Source organism: Aphelocoma coerulescens, chromosome 1A, assembly GCF_041296385.1.
Source record: "Aphelocoma coerulescens isolate FSJ_1873_10779 chromosome 1A, UR_Acoe_1.0, whole genome shotgun sequence".
Classification (NCBI taxonomy): Eukaryota; Metazoa; Chordata; class Aves; order Passeriformes; family Corvidae; genus Aphelocoma; species Aphelocoma coerulescens.
The window spans coordinates 46,930,939-46,957,359 of record NC_091014.1 but is presented as its reverse complement, the minus strand read 5'-3'; the positions used below and the strand labels follow the sequence as shown (position 1 = coordinate 46,957,359).

Sequence of the window (26,421 nt, the reverse complement as noted above, 5' to 3'; positions counted from 1 at the left end):
CAGAGTAGGACAAATGTGAAACTCATTTCAGACAAATTATAAAAATAGATTACATTTCTCTGCCAGTAATACCAGTAGTAAAGCAAAACTGAGAATAAGCCTTGCATATGAAGATAGAAAATGTGTTTTTAAGTTGTAGAAGGAAAATGCTACAAGCATTCCGGTTCCCCTAACAAATCAAATGGTGCCTAAATATGTTCCCAGAGTATAGCTTGGAACTGGATTAAAAACCAGCTCATTAAGTAACATACAGTTAACCACAGGCATTTGATAATTTAGAGTACTGCATTTATTGAATACTGATATATTTTGTTGCAAGTTGACCCTAAAGATAACTGTAAAGGAATTAACTAGAAAATGCTGTGAATTGACTGAAGTTTTTTCATAAATTAGACCTCATTTAGAAAAATAAATCTTAAGTGATATACAAGAAAATAATATAGTTTCAATTCTCTAAAAGATTGTTTGTTTTACCTGAAGTACTTTGTTGCCCCCAAAAGCTAAGGTTTTGCATTCCAGTAAACCCTTGCTTCTTAAGAGTTACAGAGGAATGTACCCAGATTCCCTCTGCATAATTGAGGATCTGTGTACACCACTTACACACCTGTTATGTTTAAAAAAGGATATATAAAATAACACAGGGAGTTGCTCCAATTTACTACCTTTAAATATTTAGATTTATAAGGGGATGCAAAATTAGTGTTTAAAAAGGACACTAAACTTTAGTGTTGACAGTCTCAAAGAGCATAGGGAAAATTCAGTCCTGCCATTAATTTTACATGCTTCCTTATTACTTCTTTAAACAGCATTGTAGCAAGGTATTTTATACCTTGGTTTAAGTTGTTCAGTTTTTTCTTTTCTATGGGAAATGCTAACAGGTTATTATATTCAGTTGGTCATTGAAATAAGTGTGAGCAAAGTCCTCTGTCCAGAAAGTCTCTCACTGCTTCACAGGATTCCACAGAGATTTAAGACAATTAGAAATTCTTAAAAATCTGTTTCCTACTGTTGCTGGCCCCTCCAGCCTGGTGTCACACCAAAATAGCAGCAAGCCATGTGGTTTAGAAGAGCAGGTTTTGCTGCTGGTAAATCAGCAGTAGCAGGATTGCAGTGGGATGGCTGCAGGGGCAGCTTGGGGAGCGGAGATGGCAACTGCATTTAACGGGCAGTTCCAGGCCTCATATACCAAGGCCAGACTCGCCCTGAAGGCTGGTCAGCACCAGCAGGGAAACAGGTTGTTTCCCCTGGGCTCAACAGCCAACCCAAACTGGCCAAAGGGCTATTCTATGCCATCTGGCATGGCATTTGGCAATAGAAGCTGAAGCAGGAGGGAGGAAGGAGGGACATTTGTGGCTATGGCATTTGTCTTCCACTTCTTGAGCCGCATGCATGCTGAAGCGCAGCTTTCCGGGAAGCACTTGGACACCTGCATGCTGATAGGAAGCTGTGAATCAGTTCCTTTTCCCATTCTGCTAGGGCACACAGCTTTTGCTTTCCTTATTGAACTGCCATTACCTACACCCACATCTCCTCACCATCCTTCAGTCTTCTCTGCATTTTGTGGGAGCAGAGAGTGAGTGCTCCACTAGGTGAAGGCTTGACTGTTCACCAGGATCAGTCCACAGTGGGGGAACAAGTGTCCTGCCATCAGATGACCAGGATGCCCAAGTGTCAGCAGACTGCCTGGTCTTGAACACTTAAGCCTCAAAATTAGTAGGTGTGGGGTAGGTTCTTGCTTTTCTTTTAGCATTATCTCAGTTAAATTAACTGGGATTTTCAGCTGTGTCAGACTGATGCAATTTTAGTTTCCAGTTTTTCTATTTAGCCACTATGAAACGTTGTGCTTATTCCTCTCATGCACATCTAACGAATCCCCTTTCATGTTACTGTATAGCATTTAATTATAATTGCTTGCTTTTCCCAAGAGGTAGTTGCTTCAATTATTGCAAAAACTGGGAGGAATTAAGTTGGTACAGACAAACAAGGCATAATAATTTCCTTCTTTCAGATATTTGTGTTTGTGGACTAAATTACTTTCTTCAGTTTTGTCTATTTTAAGCAGTTAGGTAAAGAAAAATTGTAATACAAAGAAGACTTCTTATATATAAATCTATGATCTTTCAAATATTGGTGTCATAAAAGGTTTCTGTCTGGTAGGTAACAATATATGGTTTTAAAACAGAAGTCTTGGCTTGGTTGACATTCTAACATAGCCAAATATGCATGAGTTTTGGAAGTACAGTAGTGTAAATCATTAGGAGGAAAAATCTATAAAATACCTGCTGCAGATTCCATGAAATCATGGCTTTCTGAGAGAAAAGAACCTTTCTTCAGCTCAAGAAATTTAAGGTGAATAGATACTGTTTTGAAAACATGGCAAAAATTTAGATTTTCAGCACTTAATAATCCTTTTTTTTTTTTTTTCTGAGGGGGAAAAAAAGAGCAATTGCTGTCATGTATTGTCTATTACATTACAAATGTGGGAAAGGAAGTGTTACTAACATCAGGTATTCCAGTTCTGAAAAAAATGTCTCCTTCTCCCATCAGGTTGTGGTGTGTTGTTCGGGGTTTTTTTAAAGACATTGCGGGGGGTGGAGGTGAGGGTTGTTGTTTTATGTAAAAATAGATTACTGTTTGTGGGGGAGTTACCCAAATTGGAACAGATTTTGGCCTTTGCAGCAGTAAGTACTTACATTCAAACTGTACTACCTACTGTGGAGCACCAAATATAAGTTTACAGATTAAGCTTGGTATAGAACTGAGAATGTCACGTGAATCTCTGAAGTGAAGTCATGGTGCCTATTGCAAAAATGGCATAGGCAGAGGTTTTGAGAATGAAGGAATGGGAATTCTGTAATAGAATTACATCTGCCTCCCATTATCATGTTTTCTGCACCAAAAATAATGTTATCTTCAGCCTCTGTGATAGTTGGGCTTCAAAGTAATGGATTCTTTGTACCTGTGTAGAATCTTAGACTTTCTTTGTTCCCCTTGCCCTCCATCTCAAAAGGTGTGTGTTTGACAGGTGCAGTGCACACTTAATGGCATAGTTTTCAAATTGCCGTCACAGCCTAAAGGCTGCCTTTGCTTCCATCTTCCTATATACCCATCAACTCTGTATGCTTGGGAATGCTTCTTGGAGGCTGTGGAGGTGGGTTTCACTCACGGAGAGCTTTGGGGTACAATCAGGTCAGTATTTCATGAAGCCTTTGAGTTGAGGTCCATAACTTCAATATCCCTATAAACATTTTCTGTTAGAATTCCTATAAACAGACTTGTTGAACAAGCACTGTGGGACAGTGAGAACAGAGCAGTACAACAGGTTTCTGTGCTGTAAGAGTTAATAGGTAAGAGTAGGAGAAAGCTATTTTGTCACAGAGTTTATAGGATAATGGTGGTATCTCTTGTGTTCAGGAAGTTATATTGAAAAACTCAGCTCACTGATCTTTTCTTCTGGTCTTTTAGTATTTGCAAATTGTTCTTCAGCCATCAGAAAAAGCAAAAAGCCAGTATATTGGCCCAGTGTTGATCTGGGATTATATTAGGAAGGTGAAGTAGAGATTGATGCTGATCCTTTTCCTGTCATCCCTGTCTTGTTCCAGCAGTTTCATGGTTTTACTCTGCAGTGAGATGTCAAAGCTACTTTCTTTAAGTCAATGTGGCATGCTCAACTGTTTTGAACAGCTACCAGAATTTTCTGAAGAATGCAGTAAATCATAGGAGAGATAATTTTTTTTTCATAATCTGAAACCCTCTTCAGTAGGAGAGAGGCATTAGCACAGCCTGGCAGAAAGAAAGAAAATACTGTAGAGGAAAATACCATTTTACTCCAGGGAATACTTGTAGGTCCTGTTACAATTAGCTCCACCACTCTCCCAAAAAAACCACACGGGCAGTTTTACAATTGCCAATGTTTTAAAAAATTTAAAATACACAAGTTGAAAATGAGTTAATAAACTAGAAAGTATGCTAAAACTGAGCCATACTTTTTCTATTCTTCTAATTTAGCTTCAAAATGTCGGTCAAAGCTGCCATTCTGTGAACAGCACTTCTTTTTGTTTAAAGACGATTAAAAAATTCTGTACTAGATAAAAAATAGGCACTGATTTTTCCAGTTGCGCAAAGAAGCTCATGTTTGGCAGCAAAGCAGAAGCTAACAGACTTGATGCTCTGTACCTAAGGAGGTGTGAGGAGCAAAAGGAGAACAGGAGGATCAGCTGCCAGAAATTAGAGCTTTTCTGGCCTCTCTCCTAAAAATTCTGCCTTTATCAGGTGGCCATAGCGAATAGCATATGTAAATCATCCTGGAGGGTATATTATCATTTCAATCGTACCTGAGATTCAACTAATTCCCAAATTTCATAGGTTTTTTCAAAGTGTATTTCTTTAACTGGTATTTTTTCCTTAGCTTTTGCTCCAGGTATGTATACAGGTCATGCATATACATGGTTCAAATACATTCTCATCACTGAAAGCTTAGCAAGTTGTTCACCAAGATCTCAAGTCCTGAAAAGTCTGATGATCCAGTTCTTCGTCAACCTAAGCCAATTTGGCTGCTGGCTTCCTGGGCTTGCCCTGCTGTGCCTCTCTTGCCCTGCATTCAGGCTGTGAGCTTGTCTGACCTTACACTGAACCTGTTTGGAGCACAAAGCTGGCAGGAAGCTATGCACTTCGCCTGAGATAGTTTCTTGGTGATTTAGCATGCTGAAATAGTTCAAAGCTGCTGCAAAGACATGAGCAGAAGCACATGGTCAAGCCTGAGGGGAACCGAGCTGGGATACAGCTGCCAACATTTGGGTTAGCTCAGGATGCCCAGCTGGAGGTGATAGTTAAAGATAGAAAAGGGTACCTTCAAGAAGGGTTTACAGCCCTCAGGTCAGTATTGATTGAATCTGAGGTCTATCAGCAGAAATACAGAGTTGCCTCCTGTGCTGGAGAAAAGTGTGAAAACAGTGATGCTTCCAGAGATGTCATCTTCAGGGTAGAATCTTTGGGGGTGGATTGTACACTTGATGTTGAGCATGACTTTCTTTACTTGGATAAACTACCTAGACTTAAAAACAATTCCCACTGTTTCAGAAATTCCTTCCCATTTTTTGTGAGTCTGGCTATGTTGTCCTTTTGTCTCATGCGATGGTGACTGGCCATTTTAAGACAATATTTAATATTTTGGGGGTTTTGCATGTTTGAGATGAAAGCCAAACTAAAAATAAAAACAATAAGAATGTGCAGTCACCCCAAAAAAATCTTCTTTCCCCCCTCCCGTTTGGTAAAAGATGAAGTGATCTTATTTCCCTCTTGCCTTAGAAATAATGTAAGTTGTTCTTGGAAAAATTTACTGGGGAAAAATAGAATCTGATGCAGAGAGAATGGCTTTTATGTAATAGCATTTTCATTTTCAAAAGATCCTGTAGTAAAGAGTTATAAAAAACCAAATGTAATAGTATTTGTAATAGTTGGCTCTAATAATGAAGTGATTCTGTTTTGTGAGACTGGAAAAAATGGACTAAGTTTGTAGCTTTTTGTAGTCAAGAGAAAGAGAGGGTGATATATTTTGAGTTCTGGAAATCTCTTCTTATACTAAAGTAACTGCTATATGAAAAGAAATGCATCCACAAGTCTCTGAATTCTCAGATTCTGGTATTCCAGGTCTCTCTAAGTATTCAACTAAACTCAATACACTTATCCACAATGTAGTTATTTGCATTTTAATATTTCATTCCTCTTGTCAGAGTAATAAGTTTGCACAGGTTTTTTAACCTGTTATATAAGCAAATTGAGGTATTTTAAGAAGAGAATATGTTTTTAAAACAATTTCTCTGAGATTATTTTCCATTGTATAAATATTTAAGTTTTAAATAGTAACACTATGGATGTTAAAAGATGTTTTAGGAAATTCTGAACTCTACTTGTCCCTTCTCTTTTTACCATTATTTGCTGCAGGATTTGAACAAGCGCTTGTCCCTGCCTGCTGACATCAGGATACCTGATGTCTACCTGGAGAAGCTGCAGATTAACAGCCCGCCCTTTGACCAGCCGATGAGTCGGCGTTCTCGTCGAGCATCCCTCGTAAGTGTAGTGCACCCGCCTTTCGAACCAACCTCTCAGGTCTTCAGAACCCATTTAATGCACAGGCCTGTATTCCATAGGTATATTTCAGCTTCATTCGCACTTGGACTTTTTATTCCTGAACATCAGCATGTACCTGTCAAAATCCAATGAAGAACTTCACACTTTCTTTCATTTTCTTCTGCTAACTTGATCCTGTTGTATTTCTCACTGAAGGTCTTGGCCTATTGAAATCAGTGGCTAAACTCAACTCCCGAAGTACGTACTTAAATCCTTCTGCTTTTTAGAGCAGGGATGATCTGTTTGAGCAAATAGGCCACACAGTTTTAGGTCAAGGCTGGGTCCCCTTGTGATTTAGTAGGAAGGCCCTAAAAGCAGCATAATATGAAGGCAAGTCCTCCTCACTGTTTTTTTTATATTTGATAACAATTCTTCCTCAGAATTGCTGCAGAGACGATAGTGGATGTTTAGTGGGGTTTTTTGTTTTCTTTTTTGAAGCACATGTGATTTCCTAAAAGAATGAAGGAATAAATCCACATATACCTTTTTAGATTATTGTGTTACTTTAAAAAATAAGTCTTTTCCTTAGAGATGACAGAATGAGGATACCTATACTGTAATTAAAGTGCTAGAAAACATGGATATTTGTACATATAAATTATACACATCCCTGGAATAATAAAAAACAAACATTATTGTCTTTATTTTTTAAAAAATTGCTGTGTTTCAGTCAGTTTCAGCTATCAGTGTTCTTTAGTGTTGCGATCTTAAAGGGTTGCTAGACTGTTACTGACATCCTCAGTAAATTCATTGGTGAGAAATCTGTCCCAGAGTAAAACTGAATAGGTTTAGGAACTGCACATTGTTGCTTTCTTGATTTAATTACTTATTTGCTGAAAAATAAATGTGAAAGTACATGTAGTGAAATAGGTTTCACTACAACTGAAACTGTACAATATCTTTGTTTTATTCATTATAAATAATATCTATAACAAAGCACTGTTTGAGTTCTATCATGCATTTTTACCCATAAAGAAAAAAATTAGTGTGCTGGATTAATTAAGCTCTGATCTGCATGTCACTTTCTGCAAGAACAGTATTAAAACCAGAAAATATTTGAGTGAAGCTCTGGAAGTAATGATTATGTATCAGGCTTAAAAACCCGTGCTAGAATTTTGTAGCTCCTTCACCACTTAGTTGCTACTGTAGCATGGAACTGAGGAACAGACTTCCCCGAACCTCTCTTCAGGTGCTGGCAAGATACCTTTTCAGTAGAACCTTGCCAGTGGAGTTAAGTATTTGGGGGCTGAGGGAATTTTTCCTGTGAATCTGAATCCCCTTGCTCATTTAACGGTGACCCCTGAGAGTAGTTGAAGTTCTCTCCTCTTTACCTCTGAGAAGACTGACAGAAAAACAGTGCCCTCTAATGAATGTGGTGTGTGGTCCTGGAATCAGCTTCCTGTCACAAGGTTGTTTTGTTTCTCCTTTTTAAATGCTTTCACTTTTATGGGGCTTAAAAGTCCAAAGTGAAACCTACCAGCACTGCTGTGGTATGCAGGCATACATTTGCTATGATTTCAAACTAAGCTTTCAAAAAAAGAAACCCAAGGACTCATTACTCTAAAATTGTTATTGAAAGCCTGCTAGTAGACTTTTACTTACAACAGATGAGTATTGTGCTCTGCTTCAAAGGCATGTCTCTTTTCCAGACTTAATAGGAAACACAGGAAAAAGGCTATAAAAAGTACCAGGTGAGGACTTGTTATATTTTAGGTCTGGTGTTCTTTCTTTGAGATACAAGAAAAAAATTAATATTTACAGTAATTGTATTTTGTGTATACATGTGCAGTATTGTATGCACAGTCATTAGAAGTAAAAGACCATAAATATGGTGCATCAATGTTTCTGTGTAAAGTCAAGATAGATGCATATTGCAGAAAAAGATGAAACAGATCAAAAATCATTTTGAAGAAAAGATGAAACTGATCTTTGTTTGAGGACTGTAAAACTTAATTTTTCTTAGGAGTGATAAGGAAGCAAGACGTAATAAAAAATTTAAAACACATTAAAGCAGATCTTGAAGAATACCTGTCTTCTGTATGTAAGAAATACTGTATGATTTTTTGTATTAAAAAGATATTAAGTTTATGAGTCTTAATGAAAAACATTGAGGTTTCTTAGAAATCAAGCTTTTAAATTCCAGACTGTCTGGTGACAGCAAGACCAATGGCTATGAGTTCTTCTTTAGTTTCTCCAATAAACTAAGCAGCCTGTCTTTTTTATTCTAATACCATCTAATACTCACTTCAAGATATGTTTGTTTAAGTAGGTCAAAATACACAGTGGAAACATAATATTTATTTTGCTAACATTGTACCTATATCAGTGATATGTTTAAAATCTCACTGGAGTTACAAGGTTAGCAAATACCAACTTCACTTGTGTTTTGAGATAAACAGTTTGTCTTCAACGAGCTCCTGAATATGCATGATGCTAAAGTCTCTTTACCCAGTTCTAAAACATTTCAGTTCTAACACTAGTTTCATAAAGCAAAATTGCTCTTAATGTTATATTAATGTAATTATACATCCTTTTTTCCCCCCTAGATATATCAAATATGTTTGCAGACAAGATCTTACCTTTAGTTTAGATGTATTTTCATACATGCGTTCTGAAAACTAAGAATTAATCAAACTTTTCTGACCTTCAGATATTGACAATGACATTATTGTCAAATCTTAATACAGTCAGCAGTATTTATGTTACACTGTGTTACCATGAAAGGGTAAAAAACTTTAATATCCATCAGGTTTTTAGGAGCAAATGAACATGTGACATGTGGATCTAGGTGCTGAAGACAGCTAAGGTTCAAAGCATTGTTCCTTGGAAAGAAACAGCCAGTGAAGAGCTATGTTTGGAAGTGAAAGGAGGGGGTGATGATAGGGAGAAAACCTGGCTCTTTTGTCACAATGTGTGTTCAGTTGTCAGTAAAGCATAATCCCATGAAGCCTATAAATTTTGGAGTTTGACAGGTTACAAGCTATATACATTTTGTAAATTGCTTCAAGAATTTGCATGTTTACATCTTTATTTTCAGCATTCTTTACACTGCAGGAACAATAGGAAGCTTTGGTGTAATTGACAGTGGTCTTAGGAGAAAATAACTAAGAGATAACCATGTTAAATATGAGAGTAGCAGTGGATTTGAACAGGAAAAGAGTAATGATCTTAGTGTCTTCAGAAGTAAATCTGTTACATAGGCAGGCACATCCTTCTGGCTTGCATCGCGGAGCTAAGTTGGTGACAAAAAAAGAGAAGGTGAATAAGTAGATCCAAGTAAAATACACAAAGATTTGGAGTTAAGAGGTATCAAATGTAAACTGTTGAGACAAAGCTGAAACTTGCAGAGAGTGATGTTTAGGGATTTTCTTGCTAAAGTTTTAGTCCAAAAGATGAGCTGTCAGAATGGGAGAGGAAACTTGGAGCTAAGATCTTGAACACAGCAAACAAATAAGGTTACTTTGAAAAAAGAAGCAGCATATGGTTCTGCTGAGCAAGAGAAAGGATGGACTAGTTTGAGATTACTTCTGTGCTTTAAGCTGTAACAACCTCATTAGTAGTAATCAGATCAGAAGAATGGAGAAGACCTAAGTAGGTGTTAGGTTAAAGTCAGGTTTTGGTCTAAGTGTAACTCAGCTCACAATCCCTGCAGGATACACAGTAGACTGTCCAACAGGCTGAGCACTGGGCTTGGATGCTGGGATGCATTTATATCATACTGTGCTAATTTGTTCTTAAAATACCAGAATCATGCCGTTTTAGTCAAGTATTGTCGGGTAATTTTCATAAACGAAGTTCAGCTTGTTCATTAACTGATGTATAAATGAAGTGTTTGGTTTTAGTGATCAATTTGCCATTTCTTTTCATTGCAGTCAGAAATTGGATTTGGAAAAATGGAAACCTATATCAAGTTAGAAAAGCTTGGAGAGGTATGTGTAATTTTCTTTTGGAATGATGACAGTGTGCTGTTTAAAATTTTGCATAAGTGTTAACTGAAATTTTCCATATCCTTCAAAATACCCGTTGAATTTATCTTTTCAGTAAACCGAACACATTCAACAAGTAACAATGTCACAACCACACAAATGTTTATGCAAATATAATAAGCAAAAGAAAAAAAAAAAAGCAGGAAAACTGTCATAGAGCTGGGGAGGAGCAAGACTTCATTAGCAAATGTGCTGTGATCTTCTTACATAGGCTGGCTTTTTTTTGCATAGACAAAATCATTCTGTTGATGATAACAATAGTTAAGTCTGGTGTCCTCCTGGCATGACTTAGGTGTTGGAACACTCATGATAGACTAGAGACCAGTGCTTTTAAGGAGCAGGCAGTAGCTATGCATGTTCTGGTAAAGAAGCCTGCACACCTGGGCTGGGCAGCCAGCCAGGTGCTGCCAAGTGAAGTATGTAACACTTGGATTTTGTCTGTCCTTCTGTGGGGAGCAGCAATGTGGCTTTCCCCCTCCACTCAGCCTCTGACTTCCAGAGAAACAGTGGAATTCAGGAGGGTCCGAGTGTCATTCCTGTCCAGTTTGATTGAGGTTGACCAATGGGATCGAAAATGGACAAGGAGCACTGAAATGGGATATAGTGAACATTGCAGAAGGAGGCAGGACTGGTCAGCATCTCTGCTGTGAATATTGCAGTCAGTCCTTCCTTTAAAACAATTCAATTTCCTGTTATCAAATCTAAGCCTGCCTGATGCAACTTCAAACCTATTCCTGTTTTCCTATCTCATGTTACCTGGGAGTAGAGGCTGACACCCACGTGGCTACAGCCTCCTTTCAAGCAGCTGTAGAGAGTGATAAGATCCCCCTGAGCTTCCTTTTGTGCAGGCTAAACACCCCCAGCTCCCTCAGCTGCTCCTTGTAGGACTTTGTGCTCCAGACCCTTCACCAGCTCCTTCCCTGGACACTCCAGCACCTCAATGTCGTTCTTGCAGTGAGGGGCCCAGAACTGGATACAGGATTTGAGGTGTTGCCTCACAAGTGCTGAGTATTGGGGGACAGTCACTTCCCTGAAATTGCTGGCCACACTGTTGCTGACACAGGCCAGGATGTCATTGCCTTTTTGGCCACCTGGCCGCATGCTGGCTCATGTTCAGCTGCTGTCAGCCAGCACCCCAGGGTCCTTACCTTCTGAGCATCTTTCCAGTCACTCTTCCCCAAGCCCATAGCACTGCATGGGGTTGTTGTGACCCAAGAGCAGAACCTGGCACTCAGTCTTGTTGAACCTCATAAAATTGTCCTCAGCCCATGGATCCAGCCTGTCCAGATCCCTCTGCAGAGTCTTACAGTACTGTAGTGATCTAGGGCAGTTTCTGTACCTTCGTTGCTTCTTCGTGGCATTTGTAGGGATTAGTTTTTCGTACTTGTCAGAATTTTTTGTCTTAATTTAACATGCCTTTAGAGTTTGAATCTCTTGCTGTCTAAAAATACATAATGATGACAAGAAGCTATCAAAAAGAGTTACATGTTTTCTTTAAGGTTGTGGAAGAGTGTGTCTGCAGCCTTTGGAAACATAACTGCAGCATAGTATAGAGATACCCAAGCTAGGTATCCATAGTCAGAGAGAGGCTTTCAGGAGTGTAAATGATCCCAGCAGTGAACTTAGTGAACTTAATGATACCTGATCTGACTTCTTTGGTAGCTCTGTGGTATTTAGGTTTCCATGTAATTTCCAGAGCTGCTAAGCATATACATCCCTTGTGAGTTCAGTCCTGTGCTTAAAAAATATTTCTGTGCTTTTACATATGTCAAAAGAATATAATGTAAAAACTGTTCATATCCAAAACAGAATCTATGAGATCCTCAGACAGAAGTTAATATTTTCTTATTTAACTAATGTTTTGATGAAGGAACAACTTGTAAAAGTTCCCTTCTTTTTCCATTTTATAGGGTACTTATGCAACAGTTTATAAGGGGAGAAGTAAATTGACAGAGAATCTGGTAGCTCTGAAAGAAATCCGCCTGGAACATGAAGAGGGAGCACCATGCACAGCCATAAGAGAAGGTGTAACTTCTTTTCTTAATTCTTAGAATTTCAGATACTTCTAGATTTCTTTTTGACCAAAACTTTTTGACCATCAGTACTTGGAAATATATAGGCTACATAGGACATTAGTGAAATTGCTATTACTATTGATCAGGAAAATTATAGTCCAGACATATTCAGAGTTTTGTTTCAAATTTGTTTTCCTTATGGGGGGTGATTGTGATCTCAAAGGCAGTGGGTGATTTAATACTGAATTAAACTGCTGTTAGTGAATAACTTTCAGGTACTCAGAACACATTTTTCAAAATTCCTTCTGTCTGAAATGTATAGGAAATACTTACAAGCTTGTTACTCAAGTGGGTGTTTGGTGTTTTGATTAAATACCTTTCTTATTAACTTGATCTGTATGAGTATTATGTTCTTAAAAATAGGTTTTTCATTAAAAACCTCACATAGCTTATATGTGTGAATTTAACTAGAAATTGCATTTACTCCTCATGGGTTTTGCACTTATTTTGTTCTTCCTATTCTCTGTTGCAGTGTCATTATTAAAAGATCTGAAACATGCAAATATTGTTACATTGCATGATATTGTGCACACAGACAAGTCTTTGACTCTTGTTTTTGAATACCTGGTAAGTCTTAAACAATTAGTGAGCTTTACATTTTATTTATTGTTTCTAAGAAACAGAAACACAACAGAATTCTGTACTTTTTTAAAAAATACTGGGACTATTCGAGTTTTCTCCTGCATCTACAGTCCTTCAGCTAAAAATGAGAAAAGTATATTCAGTTCTTAAATTGCTGTAAATTAGTAAATACTGTTGTGATCATTTCAGAGTTTCGTTAATAGCAGATAGTGGTGGTCTGCCTGAGCAAACTGTCTACTTGTCCAAAATCATTAACTGTATAAAATGGTAATCACACTATAGTTCCAATGATACTTTTCTGTTGTGACATAGCTGACTTTCAATGTAATTGGAGAATATACCAATTCTATAAAATACTGTGCCACACACAGATGGAGGAGAAGGCAACAGCAGATAATGTTGCCTGAGACAGTACAGCTTGCTAGAAAATGGGTCTTTCTATCCTCTGGAAAGCCAGGGGTATTTGTGTCCAGGCTTTTGGGTTTTTTATCATTTAATATCTTTTGCAGAAATCTCATTTTTCTGATAATCATTTCAGTTCCAACGATAAGTAATGTTCATGTAATCTACTGCCCATAATTTTACTGAGCCATGATGATGGTGTTTTAATAGGACAAGGACCTGAAGCAGTACATGGATGACTGTGGTAACATCATGAGTATGCACAATGTAAAGGTGAGTGTTTTTAGTGACAGTGACTGCCTTCCAGCTTTGTCCTAAGAATTTCAGAGAGCTAAATAATCAGGAGCTATATAGTTTAGTCTCTTTAAAAATAATTTAACTTCCTTTTTAGCCTGACTTAGCTACATTTGACATCGGATGGTATCTTTTTGTTTTAAGTGTTTAAAACATTGAAAAGAGATTATATAACTTCATATGTTTTCATTCTCTTTGAAGTTACATATCTAAAATTTTAAAATTCCTAAAAAATAATACATTCCTAACTCTTTTGACTTTTTCTTGTCCTCCCATTATTTTATACTCATTTACTAAGTCTGTAGTTTGGTATATCCTCAAATTTATATATGGACATTGAGTAAAATGTAGCCTCAATCATGAATATGTTTTTGGGTGCTGCTGCCTACCACACAAGTAATAAATTAAAAATATATATTTAAGAATTAGTAATTTTCATCTTTCCTTTAGTAAGAAAATGGAAATAATTTTCCTTAAGGCCTAATTTGATTTTTCTTTTAGCTATGGTTGTGGCCAGGTCAAGTGACTCAGTTTCCAATCTGGCCTGCTGAAACTAACTCAGGGTCAAGTGTTAACTTCTCTTGTAAGAAGCAGGCTTTTATTTGGAAAACTGGCATAACTCGTTGTGCTCTTTAATACTTAGGGCTTTGGAAGAGACCAAACAGAGTACAGTACTGTCGTGAAATGATTTGGTACTGAAGCTAGATATTGGTTACTGTTTGGTGAGCTTTTCCTTTCATTCCGTTGCCAAGTGTCTTTAGGGAAAGACATCTGCCCATAACCTACTTTGTTGGTTCCTCTGAGAGTCTGCAAAGGGAAATTCTTTAATCTGTTTCTACTTCAGAGAGACAACCAAAAATCATAATTACGCTTGTGTTTTTAATTATCTGCAAGTTATTAAGCAGTGCTTTAAGCTTAAAAAAAACCCCAGAAAAGCTGTAAGTGAGAACCTGATTCTTACAGTAAGTGTAGTTAGAGAACAAGCCAGAATCTGCTTGTGGTAATCTGAGCTAAGCAGAGGAACTGTTTTTCCTTGTTTGCCTATGGTTTAAGCTATGCTCGAAGAGAAAATTTATATGGTCAGTACCTTTGGCACTGGGAAACCAGAACAGCTGCTTAGCTGTGGTAGCTGTAGGTGCTTACCTTTTAATAACTATAGGGGTTTGAGTCATCATTAACATTTGAGAGACCTCCTTGTCATCACTTCCCTCACATTCCTCGGCTAATTTTAGGTTTTTGTGTTTTGACAAAATGAAGGTATGTGTGATCTCTGCAGGTATTAGTGTTTTAACCAAAATTTTGAGCTAATACATGGCGTCCTGTGCATTTCCAAAAGGATCCCTGCTAACTGTGGTGAAGCTTCACCGTTTCTGTAGAGCAATCTGCTTTGCATTCTTGACTAATCCTTGCAGTCCCAGTGTACACTACAGAAGGCCGTTGATTTCTATTGAAGTCCTGCTAATAAAGCTTGGGGACTGATTACTCCTGCAACAGTATGGGCATGAGTAGATGGAACAAGACTTGTTGCTTCTCATTCTGCTCTTCAGAAAAGAAAGCAAAGAGAAAGAAATCAATCTCAATTCCTGTTTTTCTAGCACAGATGAATCCCATGTCAGCAGACTGGGAACAGATGGATGTAACTACACCTGCTGTGTATTTGTCCAGTTTATGAAAAAGAATTTGGTGGTGTCACTTGGTGCAAAAATAAACTGATATGTTAGAACATGGTCATATAAAAACATTCTAGTGTTTTTCCTCAGAGGTCCTGTTACATGATGAATTTGTCACATTGTTTTCTGCAATGCTCTGTATTTTTTCATTGTACATTTGATTACCTGTGCTGAGGACTGCTGTGTGGTAAATGCCAGCAATGGCTACCCAAAAGTTCTATGTTCAAGATCAGACCCTTTATACATACAGAAACTGCAAAGTATTTGCAGCAATACATTAAACTTGCTTGGCTGCCCACTGCTAAACCTTTCTTTGCCCCATACTGCTTTTGTATCTATGTATGTGCAGGATTGATATGCATGACTGAAGTTGTTGCTTGGCTTGCTATTCTAAAGGATTAAAATAAACCTGTGTGTGTCAAGGTGAAGGGATGAATGTAAATACCAGAGGCAGTTGGGCTGTTTTAATAATGCTCATTTACCCATTTATCCATCTTCCCTAAGCTTGTGAATCTATGTGTATTTTTCCAGTAGCATGCCAAGATATTCTTTACGTAGTTTAGCACAGTTGGATAGAAACACTGCTGAGCTGCATTTTCAGAAGAGACTCTGCGGCAGAAGGGAACTTGAGTATATAGTCAGAGACAGTTATCTTTAAAGACATTAGTGGGGAGAAGTGGTAAATGCTTACTTTAAAAATAAACAGCCCTGTGTTCCTCTTCAGTTAAACAGAACAAATTGCTCTTAAAAGTCTTTGTTGTGAAGTATGGTGTTAAAGCAGTGCATTAGCATAAAAAGATTTTAAATCTTTGAACAATAATGATGATGTCCAGAATTTGCTCATAAGGAGAATAACTCACTTTTTGAGAAGTAATTTTGTCCTGCTTTCAGTACTTAACTCTCCAGTGCCCAAGTGGGCTGTTCTAGTCATGTAATCTGTAGATTAACATTGTTTGTCTAATTTATATGAATGTTCTCTTTTGTAGCTATTTTTATATCAGATTCTTCGTGGTTTGGCATACTGTCATAGGAGAAAGGTGTTACATCGAGATTTGAAGCCGCAAAATCTACTAATTAATGAGAAAGGAGAACTGAAGCTTGCAGACTTCGGTATGGCCTGAAATTACTCTGTAATGACTTTCTTTTTGTCTCAGCAAAGGCAACTAATTTTGCCTTATAAAGGAGAAATGAGTACCTTGGGTCTGTAGTGAATTTGGCTGTTCTCAAATGGAAAATGAAAATCAGTCTTTTACAGGGTATAAATAATCAGAGTAATACCTCTGTAGGTAATACTGTCACTCGACTTGCAATTTGAAAGTAGTCTTACAGCTTCCTGTGAAATTGATACTTAGTCAAATCCCTAAGGTGGAGCTCACATTGCTTCTCCTAACACTCCACAGTCACTTTAAAGCAGGGTAACCATGACAGGAGAGAGGATGGGCTTGTTCATGTGCTAAATTGTCAGGTGTTACACTGTCAGTGATACACCAAATTCCTTGGGATTTACAGAAGAGTGGGGCATTCACATTTTCCTGTTACCTTCTGTATCTGGAAGATCCTTTGAAAGTTGTGCTCTGTGCCTCTGATTTTACCCCTTCTGTGTGAATGGAAGTTGCTCAGAAGATTGCATCTAACATAATAGACCTGAATTTTATTGAAGATATTGCTGACAAATTGACAGTGTTAGGATGGAAAACCCCTGCTGATCCAACACTTATTTGGTCTGTTTCCATCATTTAGTTATTTGTTTGTTGCCTTCTGCCTTTTGCAATGTAATTTTCCAGAAGCAGTGTAGAAGGTTTTTGCAGCAAGTTGTCGTCGTATTGATCTAATGCTATACCAGTTTAATGAAATTTACAGAATTAGTCTAGGTTTTGATCTGTTTACCTTTCTTCTGTGCTTAAAAATGCTGACCGTGAGATTGCCATACATACCAAAAGGCAATCACAAGTTGTAGAAATCTATTTATTAGGGCCTTAAATAACATTAAGAGACAATATTTAGCAAGTATAATAAGGTCTTTAAAATAGGTTGTCAGTTTCATACAAAAAGGATTTCAGCAAGCTGTGCATGACTCTTCATTTCCCTTTTTATCAAGGATTGGCTAGAGCAAAGTCTGTTCCTACAAAGACCTATTCCAATGAAGTTGTCACATTATGGTACAGACCACCTGATGTTCTCCTTGGATCTTCAGAGTATTCAACTCAAATTGACATGTGGTTTGTATAGCTTTGTCTAATTTAAATTTTTGTTCTGAGTCAAGTTGAAAAAATGTCAACTTTGCTGTTAAATAGTAACATTCAAATACTCAACCTTTGAATTTTTATAGGCTGCAACTGAGTTGGATTTTTAGGGAAAGGATTGTTAGACTGGGAAGATGCTATTATTCCTCTCTGAAAATGCAGAGTACTTTTTTATTGCTCAGAGTAAGCAAGCATTAGGCCCACAGTATTAGGGAAAAAAACTGCTGCCTTTTCCTAATGACAGGGTAACATGGTATTTTACCATGAACTTTAATAAAATTGATTAACGCAACATGTGAAGGAAGAGGATGTAATATAGCTATGACACAAGTTTTGTTTCAGCTTTGACAGCTCTTCTGTTGCTACACATCTTTCTAAATATTTTAATAGCAGGGCGTGGCTAACAACCAATCATTTATTTTAATTGAAGAGAAATCCCAGAAGCCTTTATGAGCTGAAATTACAGGGTTATTGCTGCTTTATCTTTTTCTCTGTCTTTATAAAGGGGCGTCGGATGCATATTTTTTGAAATGGCATCAGGAAGGCCTCTTTTTCCTGGTTCAACTGTTGAAGATGAACTGCACTTAATTTTCAGACTTCTTGGTAAATGGATACTTTTAGCAATGTTAATGTTAATGCACCATGGTTGTATGAGAACTGTAGAATAATATTATATATTGCATTGTAATCAAGGTTATGAAAAATGATTCAGCTGAGTGTACAGCTGAGTGTGCACAATATGGGCTTATTGAATGATTTTTACCTTTCTCCTTTAAATTACAGGATTAAATGCTTTTTTATGTCAAAGTTGTTTGTTTCCATTTTTTAAGTTGAATTTGTTACTGCTTCTAAATGCAGGAACTCCATGTCAAGAAACATGGCCAGGCATTTCTTCCAGTGATGAATTTAGAAACTACAACTTTCCTAAGTATAAACCACAACCTCTCATCAACCATGCACCAAGGTACTTTGTGTTTTATTAATAGAAAATACACATCCCTGTGGCTTTGCATATTCCTAAGTGGGAATGCATTTCCAAGTACAATCTGCTACTGAATAGTGTAAAACTATTCATCAGTTGTGTTACTGTGGGCAGATGATAATGCAGAGCAGAACCTGGTACTGTGTGATTGCTTTCTCTAATACCATTGTAGGTACCACAGCTCCTTAATGACCTATGGAACAATAAACTCTGATTAATGATGTCTCCATAGTAGAAGAATTCACACAGCATTTCCCAAAAAGCACTACTTCTCTTCTGGTTATATACTAGGCCTAGGCCATTTGTTAAAATGGCCAGGTTTCCTGTAATCATTTTAAAACCATAATGACGAAGTTGAAGGATCTGTGCAGTTATTACAAATAAACTTAATAACAAAGACATTTGTTGTTGACTTTGAAGAAGGTCTAACATTGTGTCCATCTAGTAAATGAGTATTATTAAGCTTAAAAGAAATAATTTTAAAAATTTAAATAAATGATCCATGTCAACCTAGTAAAAGACAATCCAAACTAAGGATTTGTGTGTCCCCAGTGTTTTCCAAATAGTCTTGTTCCTAGATATTAGGACTCATATGTATTCACATTAACATGAATAAATGTTGTTTGGATGAAAGCATTTCCATGTTTAGATATAATTTTCATGTTTGATATCATTTAATGAAGTCAGGTCCTCTGCAGTTTTACTTTCATAAATACAATTCCATAACTGTTTTAACTTTTTAAAATATTTTTCTTTTTAGGCTAGACACAGAAGGAATTGAATTGATAGCGAAGTTCCTTCAAGTAAGATGTGTTTTGTGGCTTTACTTTATAAAAGTGAAAGTTTCAAGTTTTAATATATTATATACAAAATGTAATAGAAGCCAGAGTATTTAGATCTATCTCAAAGTGGAATGTGCTGCTGAGTCTGTTGTGGGTGACAGATGTGGGAAGAAGCCAGTCTAGTGGGAGAATTAAAAAACTGATGCTTGTTTTTTTTTCCCTCAGAACTGATTTCTTCTCTTACTACCTTTTGTAAAAATAGAATTATTCTATTAGCCCTGAAAAAACTTAATCTCTTGTGAAATATGGTATTAAACCAAAACTTTTATATAAAAATGCTAGATTTCTTTAATAATAAACTGAGTTTAGTACTAAAGAAAGAGTTCCTAAGGTGTAATATTACTCCTTGATGTTGCAACTGTATTCAAAAGCTGAAGTGGTATGTGGGTTTTATCTTTGAATCTGCATTAAAAAGGAGCTGGAAGCAAGATGGAAGGCCAACTCCAGCATCTTTGAGTAGATGCAGCACTGTAACTTACTTGTATGCAGCTTTTAAATGTCTGCAGCCTTGTCCAAAATTGCACAGATGCCAAGCAGGAGACATCTAATCATTGTACCATCTATAAATAAAGAGTAGGTGTAGTTTTGACCTGCATCCATTTGCAGAAGTTGTTTTTACTATTTTAGTGATCTTGTTACATGTTGGCAGTACTGATTCTGATACAACGTTAGATTGTCATGTATGAAATGAAAGTAATGAAAAATATTTGTCCTAGTGAATAATGGGAAATATTGAGCAAATAGAACTCTTTCTCCCTTTGATGAAATCACTTGATGCAAAGAGATTTTTAATGGAAGCCAACACACTTGTATGCTTTTATATTAATAGTATGAATCAAAGAAGAGAATTTCAGCAGAAGAGGCCATGAAACATGCATACTTCAGAAGTCTTGGAACAAGAATACACACTCTGCCTGAAAGTAAGAGGAGTAGAAAAGTAGCAGACTGTTGTTAAGATAGTGCATTAAAGCTAAGTACATGGTGTAAGGAAAAGCTCTCTAATCTATTAAAGAATTCTGATATCTAGTGACTTATATATTTGTGAATTGGAAACATTTTTTTATCTAAACTGTGTAATTAAGAATATCATTTTGATCAATAAAACATAGTTTTACATTTGTATATGAATTAATTTCTTTGTTACATTTCAGGTGTTTCAATATTCAGTCTAAAAGAGATTCAATTGCAAAAAGATCCTGGCTTTAGAAATTCCACTTACCCAGAGACCGGTATGGAAAGCTTTATTTTTTCTCATGCTTGCTAAAAGAATGCTGTGCCAGAGGCATTCGGAATTGAAAAATGCTTTGTTAAATGGGTTTGTGTGAATAGTGTCACAAAAATCCAGAATGATTTACTGAGATTCCTGTAGAGACATATAAGCTAAGTGCACAGAAAGATGTGAGTTTTACAAGGGATGGTCAGGGACTGTGAAGGTGAGAACTTTTCGGAGTTCCAAACCAGTACTGTGTGGGGGTGAATGGTGGCAAAGTGAAAAACCAATGCAATGAGCACCGTTAAAAGAAAGATGCTGATGTTGGGTGAAGCACAAGGGGAGTTGCCTTGAAGTAGGACAAAGATCTTGGTAATAACTTAATACTCTGTTGTGCAAGTGCTTCGGTTTCTTACCATGGTCCGTGTTGTGTTGCAGGACATGGGAAGAACAGAAGGCAGAGCATGCTTTTCTAAAGGGGGCAGTGCAGAGTCAAGGCCAAGCCTATCCTGTCAGTCAAGGACTCGGATCCATCCGAAGGCAGTGCTTTTTCTTGGTGGACTTGGAATCGCAGTTTGTCTACACTGTCCTCTTAACAGTGGAGTCTTTTTATTTCCAACCTGCAAATTATGTTTTTATATTTGTTGTCACAGTGTGACAATTTTTTGTACAGTTGGTTTTAAGGTCTCCTCTGCCACTAGAGCCAGTAGGTTACAGCTGTTGATGTAACTGTAGCTGCAATTTTTGTGCAGGACTGAGAAACACAGTGCATTATTTATTGCGGAATCATTGCTGCTAAATAACTACTGTCTGTATAGTTAACACAACAGTTCCATGCCTGAAGAAGTTGCAATGGCTTTATAATATGTGAATGCATCTGTTTCTCTTGATAAAATGTTCTACTGCTGCAGGGCTTTTTTGTATTTCTTAAACTGCAGTGTTTCCTGGAATGTAAACATAGCTTTGCTTGGCTATAGGTGAGCCATCTTTAATGCTCTAAGTTCTTGGCACTTAATTCCTTATTTAACATTGGAAGTATGTGTTGAAATAGTTGAAAAATTATAATGCATATTATGTTTTTGAAAAGCACATGGTGTGAAGGTTGATTCAAACAAGTGAAAAGTAACTATGATTTGCTCTCAGATCCTATGTTAGTTATCGATGAATTAGAGCATGGAGGCTGGACATTTTGTCAGGCTTACTCCAGCATAACATATTTGCACATTGTTGTGCATATGGGGCCTGCAGAAACAATAACTTTTTTACCTTGTTTTTAACTTAGAAATACAAATAGTAAAAAGACAATTGTTGGACCCTGGCTTACTTCTCATTACAGAGGAACAGGACAACTAATTACACAAACATGGGAATAATGTCACACTTTTCCCACCTTGTTGGTCTCCCATTTGTGCATTATTCACTTGAAATCAACTGGAAAGATGCAAGTTTGTACTTGAGAAGAACTCACTATGCTAACAGAGCTTTTACAATGGGAACTTAGAGAGTTTTTCAGATCTTAGATGTTACCTGTTTTCCAGAGATAGTAAACATATTACTACTATGCTTATGCATCTCAGTGAGTATCATAAGTACACCCTTGGTGATGGTTACAGTATTTTTAAGCATTTGTGTTCACCTTTATGAACCTATTTGTTTAGTGCATCTTAAAGAGACTGTAAATCTTTATTGGTATATTTTGAAATGGTCATGTAAATCTTTGGCTGGTATATCATGAAAATAGTCATAGGTAACTTAATTTTTCCTGACATTCACTGTAAAACGTTCAGGGGTCCTACCATTTCTGTTCAGGAAATCTCGTAGTTTATTGTTATTTAACAGTATTAAGTGAATTTTTGTATATTTCATTTTAACTTTATTTGTGAATAGTGATTGTGGCATGTTTGGGGGTGTTTTATTAATATTTCATTGATACTAGTAAATTTGAATTGGGATTTTTTTTTTTTTTATTTTATTTTCTGGAAGAGAGAAATTCATGTGTAACGGTGACTATTGGACCACTACTGCTTTTCAGCATTTGTAAACCGGTTTTACGTTAAATCTTGTAGACCTAACAAACTGCTGTTATTTCTAACTGACCGACCTGTATTAATATTGTACTTTTGAAAGTATAAATATTATGTGGAATTCTTTGGTTTTGTTTTGAAATTTATAATAACAAAAACCCTGTGTTGTTAAAAATACAGACTAAGTGAACTTGCGGTTCTTGGGGCATTGTTGGCAGCGTTTAGCGAGGTCCGTGTGTTGTGGGAGCCCCCAGGGTCACCTTTGGCTGCTCCTTTAGTTCCTTCAGTGCAGTGGCAGTGAAAGTGACGTGACTCGTCCGTGACTGAGGCTGCTCGGGACCTTCTCAGTAGCGTGGTCCAGAGTGTCACTGCTGGTGAGCCAGTGTCACACGGGCTGGGAGCATGACACAAGCCTTGGACACAGGCATGGGGCTCCCCTGATCCCAGCATGAGCACTACATGTGTGGCAGAGGCACAGTTGGCACTGATGACAAACCTTGTCCTGAAATAGTTATTATATATTTTTTTATAGTTGCTATGGATCTGATCTAGATTTTATACCAATTAACTTTGTAGGAAATACGTTGTAGATGTGACAGTGTTGAAGAAAGAAGTATCAGAAAAACATCTCCTTTTTTTACAGAAGTAGTGAAGGTAGACTAAATGTTCACTGTGGATAAATGTGGGATTTAGCATTTCTAGAACAGTAATACTTCATAGGTCATAAAAGAACAGGTAATAATGTGACACTAATTAGTAAAGGACTTAAAGGTTTACCTGGTAAAATGAAGTGCATTAATAAACTTAGAAAGGGATCAGCCGGAGCTAACAAAAGGATGTTCCATTTTAAGTAGGAATTCAGCTTTTTTGTTACAGATGAAAAGATCTTCCATAAAATTAAAGCAGTCTGTTTATAAAGAAATTTTTTCTAAGGACCTACAAGTGAATCTGTGTTCTTTGTTAGGAGGTAGCTTTAAAGAACATATTTAAGAAACTTGGCATCTGTGGTCAAGCCAGTTTGGGGCTTTTAAAAATTGTCTATTACTGAAATTCCTGCGTCAGCAGAGACAGTTCTGTGGCAGTTGCCTCTTTGGGGCAGTAGTCAACAAGTCTGAAGTTGCTGGGCATCTCTGACATCCTTTCTATGGAATTCGGTGCTCCGCCTCCTGTCTGGCAGAGTCAGGTACTACGGACTTGGTTTCACTGTCCCCAAGAACTGTAGGAGTGTTGGCCGTTTTGAGAGAAGACCTCAGGTGTGGCAAAAACCAAGCAGAGAGTTGGTGAAAGTGGATGGTTTTCAGTGTTTGGTATGACCACCTTTGCTTGACGATGAGCAATCAGTTAATGAGAAATGGCCTGCAAGTCGTGGCTGATTTTAGGTAGTTATTTTTAGATGATACCTGATGTGTCCCACCTAGCCCAGGGTAGGGATGGCAAGGTGTGGGTGTAGGTGTGTGTCAGAGTCAGGTGGGCTGGAAGCCAGGACAGAGGCAAGTGCTGGTGATATGGTTGCATTCACGTGCAGGTGAAGGTTGAAGGGGAGAGGGTGGGTGGAGGATGGAAATTGACAGGACAGGGTTAGGAGAGGAAAGGGGCAAACCAACAGCTCAGCAATGCTCTAGTGGAACGTGCATCTCAACATGGCTGTGTTATTTTTGTGCTGCTTTACCACAGCATTCAGTAGCCAGAGTGTATCCCTGAATTGGGCAATAAAAGTTAAAATAAACAATTATTAAAGAATCAACATACTTTGTATTTGCAAATCATTTGAAAAACTGCAAGGTAGCGTTCTTGGGGCTGCTTGCTTGTTGTTTGTGCATGAGTTTTTCAGTGCAATAAAGGTACATGGTTTCTGTTCAGCAATGTTAAAATGGAATTAGGGTTAAGAATACAATTTCATTATTGAGGACAAAATATATGAAATGTATGTACATATCCCCAGTCTAAGTATTATAAACCCAGGAAATACTCGGAATTAAGGTCAGACTTGAAAGAAATCCAAACAAATCAGGGTATGGAAATACAGAGCTATAGCACATTGTGACACTGAAGAGAAATCAGAACTTGCCTTGTCTGTCACGTGATCATTTTGTCTGGTCACTAATGAGCAAAGTTCAAATAATTCATGCACCTTATTAGCACATTTCAGTACCTTACTTACCTTCTGAAATTTTGGCTTTAAAACAAATGTAACATCTCTATGAAATGCTTTAATTTTGGGAAGGAACTTGAATGCTTACTTTATGCAGTTTGGGGGTTTTATTTTTTCAGAGGTTGGGCTGTTAGAGATTTAATGCTCCCATTTGGCCTTTGTGTTGTTCAGTAACATCCTTGTGTCTCACCGGTATCTATATCATACCAGTCTAGGAGATGGGCAAGGGCAACAAGTGTAATTGTGAAACATAAAGGAGGTGTGCAGCAGTTGGAACATTGTAGGTAAGCTCTGACTGTACAGGTGGGATGATTGTGGAAAGTATAAAAGCCAAGCAGATATATGGACTTTGGAGTTCCTACCATGCACCTTCTTCATCTGTGGCGTTCAGCTGCACAGAAATCATAGTCCTGTTCTCAGCCATAGTGGGAACCTGTTTTCAGAACTGGGATTAGAGTTCAGCTATTCCAGATTGGTTTTTTAATCTCTTGTATGTTAGTTTCACTGGGCAGTACTGTGCCTCTTCCAGTAACAGAGTAAGATTGATGTCAATGGAAAACGTGAACAATTTCTGATTATTTTTGCATGTTTTCTAAAATCCCCTGACTCGTTTAAGTTCTGTAACTTTTGAGCAAACTTAAACTGTGAATGCAGACATACACACATGCTACTGTGGTAAATGACTGCTTCATTTATTGTGCTGGCTGCATCCTCCAAAGCTCACTCAAGAAGCAGGCCTACCAGAGTGCATCACTTTCATGGTGCTCCTATTGAAATACAACTCTTACTTGGCTCAGATGCCCTGCCTTGAAACATATTTTTTTCCCAGAGAGCTATGAAATTCCTTCATTTGTTGCAGTGGGATCTTTCTGCTGATGGAATTACCATGGCTGTGGATTGCAAACCAGCAAAAATGCTCTTCCCTGTCTCTTCCCCAACGTGCTCTTGCAGAGCACCTCCCTCCAGGCTTTGTATGGCAGCGTCTGCGCTGTCACCTGCCCCTCCTCTTTCACACCCTGAGTTTGTATTTTCAAAGACTGGTTTTTTTGTTTTTTCACTGTCTTGTTATATGATTTGCAGGAGGGGGTAGCTGGCCTGGAGCCCTGTTAGGAATAATTAAGTTTACATTTATGCATTTGCACTTCTTGCAGAGTGAATGTGAACTGATGGGAATCTTTCACAAAAGAACTCCAACGTATCCTAGAATCCTCTCTTCTAGGATGCTTTCTTCAAATAACAGCCCCCACCCAAGGCAGGCCACGCTGCTGATTGCTCCAGAGTCCTTGCTTGAGGTTCAGTCTGCTTTTTTCATTTAAATAAATTCATACTGCTTCTCACTCGTGCTGTCAGTCTCTTTGCCCTCAAGAAATAGGTTTGTCTCCATCTGTGTAGGCAGAGCACTCCCACATTAATTGGTAAAAGCAGTTACAATTCAGGGCTGAAACGGATTTTAAAAGTTGTAGTCTTCTGATGACTTTGGAGGGATATGCTTAAATCTGAGGCCTGTGTTTGTTTATCCTACAGGATATGCAGACAGTCTGAAGATCAGAAGGGAATAGCTATGCCCTTACATAAAAGACTACCTGTAGTTACTGTGCCTTTTCTAAGTTCATTTGGGTGTCATAATGGCTTCTGATGATGTTTCCTGTAGGCACGAGATCACACAGCCTCTTAATGCAGAGATGTTGTGTTAAAATTAACCCTATGGTCTTGTTTGAAAGGACCACCACCTCCCCTTTAAACAGAAATCTTAGTGACAGTTCTTCACTTCTTTGGTAGGTATTTCCAGATGGGTGCGTGCCTGTCTCATGATAGGACATCATGCACCCA

General features: G+C 37.6%; 1 protein-coding gene across 4 annotated transcripts in view; it reads left to right on the top strand.

The window, feature by feature from the left end:
* CDK17 (cyclin dependent kinase 17) overlaps positions 1-22,560 on the top strand; it is a 90,593-nt gene extending 68,033 nt beyond the window's left edge. For all 4 annotated transcript variants that reach the window (XM_069000489.1, XM_069000499.1, XM_069000495.1 and 1 more), the window contains 13 exons: positions 5,944-6,069; positions 10,002-10,058; positions 12,026-12,140; positions 12,663-12,757; positions 13,385-13,447; positions 16,125-16,248; positions 17,237-17,357; positions 17,887-17,984; positions 18,240-18,345; positions 19,124-19,166; positions 20,035-20,125; positions 20,357-20,434; positions 20,854-22,560. In XM_069000489.1, the coding sequence (XP_068856590.1) occupies positions 5,944-6,069; positions 10,002-10,058; positions 12,026-12,140; positions 12,663-12,757; positions 13,385-13,447; positions 16,125-16,248; positions 17,237-17,357; positions 17,887-17,984; positions 18,240-18,345; positions 19,124-19,166; positions 20,035-20,125; positions 20,357-20,434; positions 20,854-20,891 (1,155 nt within the window). In that variant the 3' untranslated portion in view covers positions 20,892-22,560. The remainder of the gene's footprint in view (positions 1-5,943; positions 6,070-10,001; positions 10,059-12,025; positions 12,141-12,662; positions 12,758-13,384; positions 13,448-16,124; positions 16,249-17,236; positions 17,358-17,886; positions 17,985-18,239; positions 18,346-19,123; positions 19,167-20,034; positions 20,126-20,356; positions 20,435-20,853) is intronic.
* The last annotated feature ends 3,861 nt before the right edge of the window (positions 22,561-26,421 follow it).